The 16361-nt window shown below is 53.4% G+C and overlaps 1 protein-coding gene across 1 annotated transcript in view; it reads left to right on the top strand.

The window, feature by feature from the left end:
* Window positions 1-4139: 4139 nt before the first annotated feature.
* The window catches only part of Grhl3 (grainyhead-like 3 (Drosophila)), a 33221-nt gene continuing 20999 nt past the window's right edge, over window positions 4140-16361 (top strand). Inside the window, exons 1-13 of the mRNA XM_013033373.1 lie at window positions 4140-4220; window positions 6043-6104; window positions 7364-7709; window positions 8186-8259; window positions 8672-8825; window positions 8982-9093; window positions 9872-9966; window positions 12071-12229; window positions 12716-12794; window positions 12921-13054; window positions 14461-14495; window positions 15419-15504; window positions 16165-16250. Of these exons, the coding sequence (XP_012888827.1) occupies window positions 4155-4220; window positions 6043-6104; window positions 7364-7709; window positions 8186-8259; window positions 8672-8825; window positions 8982-9093; window positions 9872-9966; window positions 12071-12229; window positions 12716-12794; window positions 12921-13054; window positions 14461-14495; window positions 15419-15504; window positions 16165-16250 (1488 nt within the window). The 5' untranslated portion in view covers window positions 4140-4154. The remainder of the gene's footprint in view (window positions 4221-6042; window positions 6105-7363; window positions 7710-8185; window positions 8260-8671; window positions 8826-8981; window positions 9094-9871; window positions 9967-12070; window positions 12230-12715; window positions 12795-12920; window positions 13055-14460; window positions 14496-15418; window positions 15505-16164; window positions 16251-16361) is intronic.

Raw genomic sequence — 16361 nt, 5'->3', positions numbered from 1 at the left:
AGGCCTGGAATGTGGTGGTAGCATGTGGGCATTCAGTATTCCTTGTGTGCCAGGTACAACTCTGGCCTTCCTTCCTTCCTTCCTTCATTCCTTCCTTCCTTCCTTCCTTCCTTCCTTCCTTCCTTCCTTCCTTCCTTCCTTCCTTCCTTCCTCCCTCTTTCGCTTTCTCTTCCTCTTTCCTTTTCTCTTTCTCTCTTCCTCTTTCTCTTTCTCTCATCTTTCTCTCTCTCTCTCTCTCTTTCTCTCTGTGTCTCTCTTGCTTTTTTTTTGGTGTGTGTGTGCCAGTACTACAGCTTGAACTCTTGAACTCAGGGCCTTGTACTTTTGCTTGCCTTTTTCACTCAAGATGAGCCACAGCTTTTTGCTTCCAGCTTTTCACTTGTTAGTTGGAGATAAGAGTTTCTCAGATTTGTCTGCCCAGGCTGGCTTCAAGCCTCAGTCCGCAAATCAAGCCTCCCTGCCAGTTAGGATTATAGTCATGACTGCCAGCACCCAGTATGAACATTCTTCAATATGCTTAGTCCTCATAACCTTACATAATGGATACTTTTATTAGACTTATTTGCAAATGACAGCAATGCTGAGTCCTAGTGGTTTTTGTTGAAATGTGGGGGCTTGGGGGAAAGGTTGGGTCTTTTGAGCAAGCACCCCTTGGCTTTTCCTGACCTCCTTACATTAGGAGTTCCCTTCAACCCAGGGTGGGGATAGGGGCAGCCACTCTTGGCTTCTTCAGTGAGTTCTTCTAACCCCAGGCCAGGGCAACAAGGGTGGGGGGGTCTTTCCTCACCTCTCTGTCTTGAGGCGTCTTGATTTATAGCCGCAGAAACTTGGGCTGTGCCTCCCTCTCTGTGCCCCTAGACCAGGCAGGCTTCTATTATGTCTTTTTCCAGAATGACAACTCCCTTGCCTCCCTTTCAGGGCTCACAGCCTATACCTGAGACCCAGGGGAAGGAGGGCTGCTGTTCTTCTGGGTGAAGCCTCCAGGAGAGCTGCCCTCCTCAGAACCCACTGTCTGCCTAGGTCTGGCCTGGCCTCTGTTTGCCACCGTGATTCAGAGAATAGCGGCCAAGCCACTGGGTAGCAGGTGGGCATTTCTTACCGGGCATGGCTCATGAAGGTCCTTGCCCACCCACTGGCCTGTCACCAGAAACTCTGGCACTAAAGCATTGCCTTCTCTGGTGGAGATGCCCTCCTTGTGTCTGAACAGAGTGTGGATGAGCAAGTGTCTTGTTTTGGTGTTTGATAAACCAAGTTTAAGTCTCAGTTGTGCAGTGAATCATCTGGGTGACCTTGGCATTGTCTTGTCCTCTCCAAGTCTTAGCCTCTTTACTGTGAGTCTCAGCACCTGATTTTTACCTTCTTTTGGTCCGCAAGGAGCAGAGCTAACCAAGGGACAGTATTGTATATGCCGTGGTAAATGGCACCCACATTGTCCTTGTGTCCCTAGCATTGATTGGTAAGTCGGTCAGGCCCAGGTAGAAAGGGAGGCTGTGGTGCTTGCTTTGTCTGGGCCCAGGTAGAAAAGGAGGTCATGGTGCTCGCTTTGTCTGTAGCCATCCTCTCTCTGCCTCCTCCACACACTCTGCTTTGCAATGAACTTGACTAGAACTTCATTCAGGACTTACCCATGATGCCCAGAGTGTAGCCTCCAGACTACCACCAGCCGCAGCACCAGGGAAGTTACTAGAAATTAAGTCTCAACTACCTCACACCAAGGGAATCAGAAACTTTAGGGCCCGGTAGTCAGGGTAAAAAGCCTACGATAGCCTCACATAGCTCACTTCTGCAAACACCATGCAGGACTTTCCCAGTCTCCTGCCGGAGCCTGGGCCACTCCCTTACTGGGACCTTGTGCTGCTCCTCCGATCTTTCTGTGCTTTGATGTGCTCCGTTGTCAAAGAGAAACCAGAACCTGTAGCTGAGAATTCAGTGAGATGACAGTTCATGACAAGTAGTTAGGTCAGTGCCTAAAACATGGTCAGTGTTCAAGAAAGATTAGATGCTATTTTTCTCATTCTTTTTTAAAATCTGTTATGTCCTTCTTCCAGCTTCTCCTCCCTCGTTTTTTTTTTTTTTTTTACTTTTTTTTTTAGCTTTAAAGGTTTATTTTCACAATGGAGAAAGGTCAAAATGGTTAATATAAGGATAAGCTTTTATCTTATGAACTTCAATAAAAGAACACATTAAACCAAAGAGAAGCAGAAGTAAGAATAAAGATAAGGGCTGGGAATGTGACTTAGTGGTTGAGTGCTTGCTTGTCTAGCATTCATGAAGCCCTGGGTGTGATTCCTCAGTACCATATACATAGAAAAAGCTGCAAGTGGCACTGTGGTCAAGTGGCAGAGTGCCAGCCTTAGCGGAGAGGCTCTGGGACAGTGCCCAGGCTCTGAGTTCAAGTCCAGGACCCGCAAAAAAAAAAAAAAGAATAATACAGAATCAATGAACTAAAGCAGAAGTCAGCAAAGTGACTAGACAAAAATCCAAAACAAAGAGGTCACAGAACATGATATGAAACTCAGTTTCCAGCATGCATAAAGTGTGGATTAGAACACGGGTGTACTCATTCATTTACTTGCCATGGGTGGCTGCTCTTGAGCTGCAGCAGCAGAGTTGAGTAATAGTCACACAGACTGCAAAGTCTGGAATACTTACTGTATGGCTTTTTATTTTAATTAATTAATGTATTTTTATTTATTTATTTATTTATTGTCAGTCCTGGGGCTTGAACTCTGGGCCTGGGCACTGTCCCTGAGCTCTTCAGCTCAAGGTGAGCACTCTACCACTTGAGCCACAGCACCATTTCAGATTTTCTGATGGTTTATTGGAATAAGAGTCTCACGGACTTTCCTGCCTGGGCTGGCTTTGAACCGTGATCCTCAGATCTTAGCCTTCCGAGTAGCTAGGATTACAGGCATGAGCCACTGGTGCCCAGCACTGTATGGCTTGAGATATATTTGTAAGATATATTAAGTAGGTAGGTTTCATTAGGTTGCTGATGAAGAGAACACCACACGCTATTCAGGCAGGAAAAGAAGTTTATTTATCAAACTACTGCCCCCATCATGCATGGTGGAGAGGCATGGCTGAAAAAAGGGAAGACCCACCTCCAGGCCAGCACTTATCTAGGCCAGGGACAGGAAGAGGTGTGGCCAGGTGAAGGAAAGGTGTGGCTGCACCAGATCTAGATGTGACCTAGCAGAAGGGGGAGGTGACTGCTTCCAGGTGTGCCAGTTACCTAGGTAACAGATACTGGGTGGAAACTTGGAGCCAAGAGGTAGGGAGGTGTCTCCCTCATTTCTCCCTCATTTCTGATCAAAAAGATTCCCAGCACTGAGTGTCCCCAGCTGAGGCTCTTTCCTGTACACTCTTCCTGGCCCCTCTCCTTGGGCCCTTGAGATTTTCTCTTAGCTTCCACCTTGCCTTTGGCCAGGCTTTCTGGGCACCATGCCCAGGTCCTTCTATCTCCGTGTACTCTGCAACTTTTGTTCTACTTCATGCGAGGAGAGCAGCTGCTCAAGACCCTGTGGTCCGTGTTGGTCTGAGATACCACTTCTTGAAACCAAACTTTCTCATGGGCTTCTTGGTCTTGGTGCTCTCTGCCTGTCACTGGCCAGCTTTCCCTTGATCTGCAGCCTTCCAGCTCTGTCATGGTCTTGACTTCAGAAGAACACATGCTGGGTGATGTGGAAGTTCAGTTCTTCCCAGTGGCAGTCCATTGTCATTTCCCATCCTGCTTCGGTATTTCCCCTTGAACAAATATCTACAGTGGCAGTGCTTCGCTGACTGCCTCAAGGCTGGCTTCGCAGTCTTGTGTTGTAGGTGAGGGGACCGAGGTCCAGGCCTGAGGTTTCATCCAGGCAGCACTGGCACTGATCTAAGCTTCACTGTTTACGTCTGCTCCATGCCCCAGCATGGCCTAACGCTGGCAGAAGCAGCAGCTTCCAGTTTCCAGGACTGGGAACTCACTTCCTGCGCTCCATTCAGAGACCTTCCTCCGAGACAACTTAATTGGGACTCTCCTTATTGCCTTCAGTTTCAGGTCTGTGCGGTTGCTAAAGAATGACCCCATCAACTTCCAGAAGTTTCCCTACACTAGTGAGGATGAGGCCTGGAAGACATACCTGGAAAACCCCTTGACAGCTGCCACCAAGGCCATGATGAGAGTCAACGGAGACGATGACAGCGTTGCGGCCCTGAGCTTCCTCTACGATTACTACATGGTACCTTCACCACCCCTGGTGGGCCCCCTCCGGTGAATGTGGGTCTCTGCTTTCAGGCTGAGCAGCCCACCATGACCATCGCCAGCCCCTCATCTCTGCAACTTTGCATCTTTTGCTCTCTTCCTCTTTCTTCTTTAAGCCCTACTTCCCCGCTGGGTATTAGTTTAAATATTGCCTTATCCTTTTGTGGAAGGAGAGAAGGCTTTTGGAGGACCCGTATTCTGTGCCTCCTGCTGACATTCCCAGCAGTCTTTGTCCTCTTTGCCTCCATCCTTAGAAACTTACTGCGTGCTCATTGGTTTCTCCTTCTCCCCTTGAGAATGTTCCTGGAGGCAGGCACACCTGTGAGCATTTCTAAGTCACCATAGCCCACTCAGCCTGCACAGCAAGCTTTGCTTAGATGGATGCCTGATTTGGCTTGGCCAAGTGCACTCAACACAGCAACCAACCAACCCACCCCCCTTTATATCCTGAGCCTTGGATATATCAGCCTTCTTAACCCACTTGTCCAGCCCGTCTAAGGCATCCCCTGTGCCCTTCCTTCAGGGCATCTCCCATGGCCCATTAGATCACTCAGATGCCATGGTCCCACATCCCTTCTCTCCCCTGAGTGTCTCACTGTGCTTCCTACCTCTGCTACCCTACTGACATTCACTGTTCCCTAATTGTTTTCAGGGTCTTGACTCTGACCTGGGAAACTAATGTCTCCGGAGAACAGTAATTAGTTAGCAACCAAAATATGATACACACACACCCATTCCCAGACCCAGAACCTGTGCCAGACATTACATCTTCATGGAGTGTATAGAAGGCTCCAGTATCTTTGTCAGCCCAGGGCTCTAGGCAGCCTGCCCCATCAAGCTAAACTTACCAGTCCATCTGCCGGGGAGTCTGAGGCCTTGTCAGGCTACAAACCAGCACTGTGACTCTGGCCATGTAGGACTGATGGTAACCAATGTTGCTTCTTGCTGGACACTAGGTTCCTCCCTTGTCCTCGCCAGAGGTATGTGATTAAGGGTCACTAAACAGGGTTGGAGTCTTGATTAGAGACTTTTTTTGGCCTTAGGGACAAGTAAGTGTTTGAAGATAGAGTAATGTTATAATCACAGAGGACATGTTTCCATAGCCTGCTCTCTGCCACTAGGGCCTGTTCTGGGCAATTCTGAGGTTGCTATTCTTACAGCACACCCCCTCCCATCTCCCCACCCGTTACAGAGCAAGACATACAAGGGCCAAGTATCTGGCCCAAGCCCACATAGGCCTAGGAATCGAACCAAGATATCTAGATGCCAAGCCCATACTCCTAAGTACCAAGACGGTAGAATCTTTCTGGGCCTCATCCCTGCCTCCATGAAGTTATGATGTTTGTAAATGCCTCAGTGGGTGTGTGGGTTAGAGAGCGGGTAGAAGTATGTAGTACAAGGTCTAGCACGTAGAAAGTACTTGCTTTTTCAAATTAGTATATCTTCATAATCTCCTCAAGTAGGTGTTACATTCCCTTACTTGACTTTTGAGGAAACTGTATCTCAGATAGATGCAGTCATTTGTCCAAAGTCACAGAGGCCTTTGAAGCAGTAAAGCTAGGACATTAGCCCAGCCTGCCTCACTCCAAACCCCACGCTCCCTAACTGCTAAGCTTGTGTACCTCTTCCCGCCCCGACTTGGGGCTCAGACTCAATGGTGGCTAGAGCAACATGAGGGACCCGTGAGCTTCCTCCAAGTGTCCCAGAGCCTGGCTGCAGGCACAGTTTGGGAGCTGAGGCTCTTCCCAGCCAGGCTGTAGCCAAGGACCATGAGTAAATCCCTCCTTCCATCTTTTCAGGGCCCCAAGGAGAAGCGGATACTGTCCTCCAGCCCAGGGAACCGGACCGACCAAGGAAAGAGGTAAGGCCACTGCACCCCTCCCTCCACCCCACCTCAGCACTGGTGGACTTCCCGGGGTACCACCAGGGCTCGGGGAAGTGTTTTAGTTTCTTTTAAAACCAGAAGAAAAGTGTTACTCTAAGCCAGCCTGGTTAATCTGTCATTATACTGATATATATGTATAAAATATTTCAAACTATTTTGGAAGGGGTATAGAAGGCAGAAGAGCCAGGCCCCAGAAAATTATAGTGAAACTGTGCCTGAAAACACACACACACACACACACACACAGATGCCTTTAGGCCATGTGGGTCTTCTTTACTGAAAACAAACCTCAAAGCTACAGTAGTGGAAAAGCCCTGAAGGCAGATTTTCTGTCACAGCTCCAACCCCCCTTCCTGTCCCTGGGGAAGGGACATCTGAGTTCCTGGGCTTCTCTGGCCTATGCCTGGCATCCGTGCCTCATGGCATCAGTGTAGGCTCAGGCTGTGTACATAGCCAGGTGGGCCAGGAACCTTGTCCCTGCCCCGACTGTCTCCTTCCTGGCCACCATCTCAGAGATGTTGTGAGGGCTTCTGCTGGCCCTGCTGAGTCTTTCCACGCCTTCTGGAAAATCCAGATCACCGAGGGGCATTGCTATTCTTCTTGGGGGCTCAGTGTGACTGTGCAGCTAGCTCAGGCCACTGCCAAGTATGACCGGAATGGTAGGCTGAGGCACATAGGAGCTTTTCTCAAAACTAGTTTTATAAGGGTTAGTAACTCTTCTGATTCCAAAAGCAACACCTATTTCTTGAAAACAATTCAGACTGTAAGAACACCTAAAAGTAAAAATGCCCTGCAATCCTAGGCCCAGCTCCCTTAACCCATCGCCCCTTGGAGTCTATCCTTGCAGCCCTCTTCCTCACCATACATGAACTGTATCCCAGGTAAGACAGGGCCTCCATGCAGGCCCAGAGGCTGCCTCATTACAGTTGTTCTCAAGTGGATCGTTTTGATTCTGGCTAAGAAATAAGTGATTAAACTTTCAGGTTATTTGTTTAACTAAAAGTCCCATAGTAGTTAAATAAAGCATTTCCCCTTCAACCCCCAGTCTGTCTGGGGTTCTACTTCCCACACCCTCCTCCTCTCATTCCTGTGACCAATCAAACCTCTGCACAATCTTTCTTGTAGCTGGGAATCGAAAAGGGTCAGTGTGTCAGCAATGGTCACCCTCTGTCTAGCCTAAGACCCCACCTTCCCCCAAGAGCAGAAGCACCCTCACCTGTTCCCCCTTTTGCCAGGCACTATCACGGCGTGGAATATGAGATGGACCTCGCCCCTCTCGAAAGCCCCACGCACCTCATGAAGTTCCTCACAGAGAATGTGTCTGGAAGCCCAGACTACCCAGACCTGCTCAAGAAGAACACACTGATGAGCCTGGAGGGGGCCGGGCCCACCCCTGGCAGGCCAGCTCCCCTCCCCGCCGGCCCCAGCAAGCTAGAAGCCAGCTCTGTGGACAGTTACCTCTTGCCCACCAGTGATATGTATGACAGCAACTCACTTAATTCCTTGTTTGAGAGCATTCATGGGGTGCCACCCACACAGCGCTGGCAGCCAGACAGCACCTTCAAAGACGACGCACAGGAGGTGAGGGCCTACCCCAGGATATGTGTGTGCATGCACAGGAAAAGGTCAGAGCTTTGCAGTTTACAGGAGAAAGAGTTCTAGAGCTGAAGCAGGGCTGCCATGTTTGGTTGTCCAAGGTGTGCACTAAACATTTTGTACAGCTACCTGCACCTCCCTGGACTGACGCCTCTACGGCCTAAGAAACAGTGATTCAGTAGGATGCCAGAGGCTCGCGCCTGTCATCCCAGCTACTCAGGAGGCTGAGATCCGAGGATCGCAGTTCAAAGCCACTCTAGGCGAGAAAGCCTTGGAGACTCTAATCTCCAATTAAGTACCAAAAAAGCTCCAAGTGGAGTTGTGATAGAGTGCTAGCCTTGAGCAAAAGAAGCTCAAAGGCAGTGCCCAGGCCCTGAGTTCATGCCTCAGGACACCCCACACATAGCCCCCCCCCCTACACACACAGTCATTCATTCTCTCTGGATTGTGTTTCTCTGCAGTTGCCACTCTTCCCAGATATCCTGAAAACATCCCCGGAACCCTCCTGTCCAGAGGACTATCCTAGCCTCAAGAGGTAACCGGACCCCCTAGACCCTTGGCTACCTGGGCAAGTAGGTACCAGGCTGCAGACAGAGTCTCCCAAAAGTCCCCAGGACATAGCCGGCATGGCTAGGGGATAAAAGGAGGGAACAAAGGCAGCTGGGGCAGGAGAGAAGGCTTTCCACATTCCTTCACAGACTGGGTCAGGGAACCGTGCACCCAGCACTGATAGAATACTGAAGTTCTGTAGTCCTTTGTCCCCTGTAGCTTTGAACATCTCTCTTTCACCAGGAGCATGGCTCAACAATGCCACTAAAAAGCCCAAAGTGTATATATAAACTAAGGCACAAGGGGGACCAAGGAGACTTAGTACCCCCCCAAACACCCCCCAAGGCCCTCTGCCTGGAACCTGCCTTAAACCACCTCTCCCCCCCCTTTCCCTACAGTGACTTTGAGTACAGCCTGGGCTCCCCGAAGGCCATCCACATCAAGTCTGGAGAGTCACCCATGGCCTACCTCAACAAGGGCCAATTCTACCCCGTCACCCTGCGCACACCAGCGGGAGGCAAAGGCCTTGCGCTGTCCTCCAACAAAGTCAAGGTGCGTTGCCCTGGAGCAGCTTGGAGACTGGGTGGGGTGAGATCACCAGGGCCCTGGAGGACAGAGGCTGCAGGGCCAGGCCTCCAGACCAGGCTCTGGGGAGGGAGTGGGAGTCAGGGTCCCCAGCTGGAGGGTGACGTGGCCTCCGGTCTGCAGAGCGTGGTAATGGTCGTATTCGACAATGAGAAGGTCCCAGTGGAGCAGCTACGCTTCTGGAAGCACTGGCACTCCCGACAGCCCACGGCCAAGCAGCGAGTCATCGACGTAGGTGAGTCCAGAGCCTGCCCAGCCCCCGCCCCCGCCCCAGCCCGGCCCCAGGTCAGATCTGGGGTGGCATCAGCTGCCAAAGAAGCAGCTCTTTTCTGCTATGCTTGGGGCTCCGGCAGCTGGGGAGGGGGAGTGGATGGCCCTGTGTTGGCCTGCCCAAATCACATGGAAGGCCCAGTCCAGGCTCTGGCTCCATCTCTCTCTCTCGCTGGCCATGTGGCCTGTGTTGCCTCCCTTTCTCGAACCTCAGTTTGTCCAGCCTTCCACATAGAAAGAGACTTACTGACCACGCGCCCCACAGTGCTGATCACTGCTTGGGACTGTGCACGCTGGAGCACATGAACAGATGAGGGACTGTTCTGTGGCTCAGATGGGAAGTCAGACTCACAGTGTTCTGGAGCCAGAGAGACCTGAGCTCCAGCCTTACTCTGCCTTTTATTAGCTGTGTGATTTGGGCAAGTAAGCACACCTCTCTTGAGCTTATTTTCCTCATGTGTAAGCTCAATATCTGCAGAAAAGTTATGAGGGGTAACAGAGCTTGCTGTACCACATGTGTTCACGAACTGGGGGTCCTGACCCTGAGGGTGGGGCTAGGCCTTCAGATAAGTCTACTGTCCAGGTCGGACATCTTCCACTCTACAAGTTAGGACACAAGGTTCCCTGTTCCTCCTGGACCAGAGCGAGGTCCCTGGGGGAGGGGAAGCCCGGCCCACAGCTGCCCTTTTCTCCATGCCCTGAATCCCTTCCTTCCTGACTCTCATGGCCTCCTGCACTTTCAGCTGACTGCAAAGAGAACTTCAACACTGTACAGCACATTGAGGAGGTGGCCTACAACGCACTGTCCTTCGTGTGGAATGTCAATGAGGAGGCCAAGGTCAGTGAGGATGTCCATGGGCTGGGGAGGGGCCACCGAAAAACCCCAGGCCCCAGAGGAAGGTTTACCAGCAGCCAGGATTGTGGCCTCGACTGTGACGAGGGCCCTGGTGAGGAGGCAGCATGCAGAGTAGTGAGAAGGTGGGGCTCTGGGCTAGACAGGCAGGTTGAAGCCCAGCCCTTCCATGGGCCAATCATGTGACTTTGTCCCTCTGAGCCTCCGTGTATTAGCTATCAGAAGACAACCACAGTGCCAGGGAACCCCGCGTGGTGAGGGTCAGGTAAGATACGGACATGGTAGAACTCAGGCCTGGCACATACACCGTGGCTATGGATATCCATCCAACCCAGCCCATTTACCAGAAAGGAAATGGAGCCTAGAGCAAGCTGACCACAGGGCCCTGGTAGCGTGTGACTTTTAGGCCAGTACCAGTTTGCCAAAGTGCTCAGGAGTGTGGAAGATGAGGGCTCTGTCCCAGGCCCTCACTTCTTGGAGCCATTGGGTAAGACACCTCTGTACTTGCTGGGTTTGGGGGAAGAGGGGGGAGGATTGCATAAGATCCCATGTGTACGAGCAGCTGGAACACGTAGACCCTCGGGCCCAGAGGGGTGGCTAGGGAGATGAGGCTGGTGGCTTCCTTCAGGCTAGCGAAAACCATGGACCTTCCTCCAGCCCAGCCCCAGTACCTGGCTACCTGGTGGTCTCTGCTTGGAGAGCTGATGTGGAAAGGACACGTGTGTGGGAGTCAAGGGCTGACTGGCTGTCCCACCACCACACACAGCTGAGTCTCACTGCCAGGGCTAGGTCTATGCCTGTCAGAGGCCTCTGCCCCCCCCCACACCTCCCCCCAAGCTGAGGGGCTGAGGGACAGCCAGGCTGCAGAGAAACTGGGGGGAAGGAGTTCAGGAAACAAAGGGAGGCCCCAGGCCGGATGGTTATTATTCAAACAGAGCCAGGGGCTGCAGGAGGGGCTGGGCAAGTTTCATGGGAAGGAAGAGCTGGTTTCGGTGGGATTTTCTCATAGCCTCAGCCACCCTCCACCTGGGTCTCTCAGGGGCAAGCCGGGTGGAGGCTGCTCAAGGGCTGAACTGGCTGAGACAGGAATGTCCAGCATGTGCCTGGGGCTGGCTGGAACAAGGGTCTGCCCAGGCCCCCACCCCAACCCCGTTGTGCAGTTCAGGGCCACTTCCAAAGGAGACTTCCAAGGGAGACATCCCAAAACCAGTCTGAGATGAGGTCTCACCCTGAGCCCTGTGGAGGAGTCAGCAGGTATCTGGTCACCAGGCAGTCAGCCAGGGCTGGCCCGGGTAAGACTGGCCCTCAGCTGCCATGAGGAAGGCATAGCATACGGAAACAACCATCTCTGCATGCCAAGCACAAGACAGCACACTCTCTTGGCCATTCAAGGCAGATAACGAATCAGAGGCTTGGGGCTGGGAAGGTGGCTCAGTGGTAGAGTGCTTGCCTTGCATGCATGAGGCCATGGGTTCGATTCCTCAGCACCACATAAACAGAAAAACCCGGAAGTGGCACTGTGGCTCAAGAGGTAGAACGCTCACCTTGAGCTAAAGAGCTGAGGGACAGCGCCCCAGGCCTAGAGTCCAGACCCCATGACCAACCAAAAAAAAAAAAGAATGGGAGGCTGGGATTTGCCCAAAGTTATAGAACCTAGCTTCTCACACAGATAGGAGTTGCCCATGTCCAGGTGCGTTTTCCCGATTCCCTGGAGGATGTCAGCACCCTGTTCTTACTCAGAGTCTCCACTGGCTGGAGCTAGTGGTTAGCTCATTAGCTGGAGGGTTGAGGCAATGGATCTCAGCCTTTGTGTCCCTGAGCCAGCAGGAAAAATCAGCCATTAAGTGGCTCTTTGCACACACAATTCTGGACATGTAGTCTCTATAGGACTTAGGACCCCTCCCAAGGTGGGCCACCCACTGCAAGTCAATGGAAGCATGCTGGCCTGGACTCGAGTGCTGTGCTGCCTTGAGAAAGCTGACCCATGTCTCTGTGCATCAGCTGCCCCATCTGTGAAAGGATGTCTCTGTGATATATGCCTGGGACAGACCCCGACAGGCTGCTCACCCACTCCCCACTGTATTCCCAGGTGTTCATCGGTGTCAACTGCCTGAGCACAGACTTCTCCTCACAGAAGGGCGTGAAGGGCGTCCCTCTGAACCTGCAGATTGACACCTACGACTGCGGCTCAGGGGCCGAGCGCCTGGTGCACCGTGCCGTCTGCCAGATCAAGATCTTCTGTGACAAGGTGGGTAAGGGGTGGCAGCCCCGCCTCTCTCCGGGTCGGGGAGGTCGACCTTAGCGCTCACCCTCCTGGCCTCTCAGGTGTCTGCTCCTCTCTCCTTCCTCTGAGGTCTGTATCCTGGGCATGTCCCTTGTCTGTTCCCTGTCACCACCTGGATCCCTGCGTTTCTGTACGCCTCCTTACAGCTAGCTCTCTTTTCCTCCATGCCAGCCTTGCTCACGTCTACCTGTCTGACTTTCCCTTCCTCTTCTTCTCTGCCCTGCTCCCCTACCACTCCCGGTCTCTGGCTGTCTGAGCATCTTGCTTCTCTCCTCTCTTGGCCTGTGCTGGCTAGGCAAGCTGGGCCAGGCTGGTCTGGCTGCACAGATGTGTCAGTACCTTCTGATTTTCTGGCTTCCCAGTGGGAAGAAAGTGGGCCCAGAAGCCTGGTCTAAGTAGCCAGCCTCTCCCTTGGAGGCCCTGGGTGACAACCTCCCCTGACACTTGCAGGGTGCTGAGAGGAAGATGCGCGATGACGAACGGAAGCAGTTCCGGAGGAAGGTCAAGTGCCCAGACTCCAACAGCAATGGTCAGTGGACCTCCCCTGGGCAGCACTAGGCTGGGCTGGGCTGGGGAGACACGGAGAAGCCCGGAGCGGGAGGCTGGGGGCCTGAGAGGAGGGACCCCAGGGACAGTGGCTTGCCTTTCCCACCAGGCGTCAAGGGCTGCCTGCTCTCTGGCTTCAGAGGCAACGAGACCACCTACCTGCGGCCCGAGGCTGACCTGGAGACCCCGCCTGTGCTCTTCATCCCCAACGTGCACTTCTCTAGCCTGCAGCGCCCCGGAGGGGTGAGGCCTGGGTCCCTGGTGGGTGCGAGCTGGATAAGGTGTTCCCAGGTCCTGCTGCTCAGAACATTCCACTCCGACTCCCTGTACCGAACCCCAGGATCTAAGAAACATCTCTGTGGGCCTGTACTCAATGGCCTGTAGTGAAGAGCAGAAAGCTCATGAGGAAATGGACTCCATAGCCACCACACTTGAGGCCCACATGAAGCAGGGTTTTTTTGTTTTGTTTTTAAAATATCTAAGCCACAAGTTCGGTTGCAGCCGCGTGGCAGGTAACAATTTTCCCACAACACTCTGTGGGTTCTTTATACACCAGGCCCTGGGCCCAGTGCTTCCTGTACGGTCAGCAGGACAACAGTATTGCTGTCCTGGATCCCAGAGCCAGGAACAACAGCCCACACAAGAAAAGATAAAAACAAAAAACCCTTCCCAAATTTCACACCTAGTAAGTGGAGAGCCAGCGTTTCAACACCCCCCTTCCCCCCCCCCACAGACTGGCATCAGGACCCATGCCCTTGACCACCAGCGGCTTCACCTGTCAGGCCAGGGGAGTCATCACTAAGTACCTGTGGGGTCAGGCACAGCCAGTGATCCTTTGAAATAGACTGTGTTCCTCTCCTTAGCTAGACAGGGTCCCAAGACCAAGGACAGAGTCAAGACCACTGAGCCAGTCTCCCATCCATTCTAATGGTCTGGCCACTGCCTTCCTCTGAGGCCCAGCTCCCTACTAGTTCAGGGACAGCATGAGCAAGCATGGGCCTTGGTGCCCAAGATGTGTTTAGGACAAGTAGTATATCATGGAGCGGGTGCTGGGGCAGCCCCTGGCATACTTGAAAAGCCCTTTCTCCAGTCATTGTCCTCTCCGCTGTCCAGGAAGCAGCCTGTAGCCTCTATGGTACATGGGGCAGCATTGGACCTTGTCTCTGGGTTCCGCCTGCCAGCTGGAGGTACTGTGTTGGAGGATGCCCACTCAGGATTAGTGTCCTGCCAGGTGAATAGCTCCTCTCAGGCTGGAAGGAGAAGCTCTGAAGAGCCCAGTGTGGCCCTGAGCCTGCCTTCTGCCGCTATGTGATCCTGGAAGCTCTCTGCCCTCTCTGGGCTTGAGTTAACCTCCCAGCACATAGCTGTAGCACCAGGCAGCCCACTCCTGGCCCTGCCTCAACTCTTCCCACCCACTGACCAGGTACTGATGGGCCGCGGCTCCCAGCCGCTGAGCTGTGGGGCTCAGGCAGGCTCACTGTCCCTCATAGCCTGGGCTAGACAATTCCTTTAGCCTCAGGACCCCCATCACCTAGGGCTTCATCTCAGCAGAATGGATGAGAAAAGCCTTGGGAGGGCCTCCCACAAAGCACAGAGATGCCTCTCATTTCCCATGCGTGACAGGAAATAACTTTTTCTCTCTGTTGCAGGCCATCCCCTCGGCTGGACACGTCAGCTCTGACAGGTAAGAGAACGGCCAACGGGCTCCCTCCCACTCCTCCACTCCCCACAGAGCCAGGGCCCTGCCAGGGGAAGAGGCCAAGAGACTCTCCTCAACCCCCAAGCTGGATCCGTCTCCTTTCTCACTGAAACTGCCTGGGTTTTTATGGGTTTGCTTTATGTGGAAAGTTGACAAATCTTGGGCGAGACACTGCTTGTAAAAAGGCAAAGACAAAGCCTCTGAGATGGGGGTGCAGATTAGGAGAGCACTGAGCGGGGCTGTGCTGGAGGACTTGGAGAAGTAGAGCCTGCTTCCCTCCCTAACCACCCCCTCTACACCAGAGGCCACAGACCCAAGCCCTGCCCCCCTGGCAGCCCCAGCCTGGGGGCCTGCTGCAGGACCTCGGCCTCCTGAGCCTCATGGGAGCAGCCTAGCGAGCCGAGGCAGGCAGGAGAGGGCAGCGGGTGCAAGTGCAGAATCTACCTGGGAAGATACCTAAGCTGGTGGTGGTGGTGTCCACTTCTTCCCTGTACATAAGGCATACACTACATGTGGTGCTGTCACCGGAGCTGTGTCTCTTACTGCCACATCATAGCCCTGGTGGGTCAGGTAAACAGGAGTCCTTGTGCTGCAACTCAGAGAAGTGAAGTGACTTGCCCACAGTCACAGAGCGTTGAGTAGAACCCAAAGTTGTGTTACTCCAGACGCCACATGCATGCTTGCACTGGTTCTCTTCAAAGGCACAGGGCTGCCAGAGGCACAGCTGTCAGCAGGTGGTGCTTTCTCAGGGCCCACTCCATGGATGGGCTCGTTCTGTAGGTGGGACTTGAGCCCAGCCAGCCTCACTCCACACCTACTATCCCTGAAGTCCTGCTGCTCTGCACCCAGCCTCCTGTGGCCTTGTGCTTCCCTTGGTCCTCACCAGCCACCCCCTCTTGTCCCCACAGGCCCCTGAAGCGCACCTGCTCACCCTTTGCTGAGGAGTTGGAACCACTGCCCGCCAAGCAGGCCAAGGAAGCCGACCTCCAGAGAGGTAGCTGCCTCCTCCCCATGTGCTCAGACCCCACCAGGCTGCCCCAGGGGCCTCCCCCAACCTCCCAGAAGGGCAACAGGGGCTGTTTTGTTTCCTAGGAGTTGGTCTGGGACAAGACCAGGTGCTTGGAGATCTGATCTCACGGGTGTGGGGGGGCGCGTTTCTGCCAGCTTTGACCCTGTTCTGGGGCAGTGGGCAAGGCCTCGGGCTCTTTCTTAGGGGTGGTGAGCAGCTTCAGTGTCTGGCTCACTTGAACACTGGAAATCATAATGTGGAGGGAGGGGGGCATGCGCTGGGGACTTAGCTGACCATGAGAAAGAATTCACCAGCAGCTGAGATCCGAAGCCCGTGACAGCCATGCACTGCTGTCCCCAACACTGTCTGTAATTCCCCTAGCAGCTGGGAAGTGGGGGGAGACCCCCACCTTATATACCAATGATGTTAACCATCTATTTTAAGGTCACTGCTGGCAGGCAGGAGAATGGGATTGAAACCCACCAAACTCAGGACAGTTTAAGAATATGCGTGCTTCCCAGCTGGGCACAGCCCCTTGGCAGAAACTGACTTTATACTAAAGTAATAGTTGTGAAGGTTCCCGGCACCTGAGAGACAGATTCCAGGCTCACTATCCCCCCCCCCGCCACCCCCACTGTTTTCCAGTTCTGTTGTACGTGCGGAGGGAGACAGAGGAGGTATTTGACGCGCTGATGTTGAAGACCCCGGACCTGAAGGGGCTGCGGAATGCGGTAAGGCGTTGGTGGCCCCGCCCACACTGCCAGATCCCCTCCCCTTCCCCTAGCAGTCCTCATTTCCTAACAGGAGGGCTCTGAGAAGGAACATGGGGGGTGGCGGGGGGG

This window comes from Dipodomys ordii, unplaced genomic scaffold (assembly GCF_000151885.1).
Source record: "Dipodomys ordii isolate 6190 unplaced genomic scaffold, Dord_2.0 Scaffold6, whole genome shotgun sequence".
Lineage (NCBI taxonomy): Eukaryota > Metazoa > Chordata > Mammalia > Rodentia > Heteromyidae > Dipodomys > Dipodomys ordii.
Note: the sequence above shows the minus strand (reverse complement) of the source record. Positions and strands in the feature narration are given on the sequence as shown.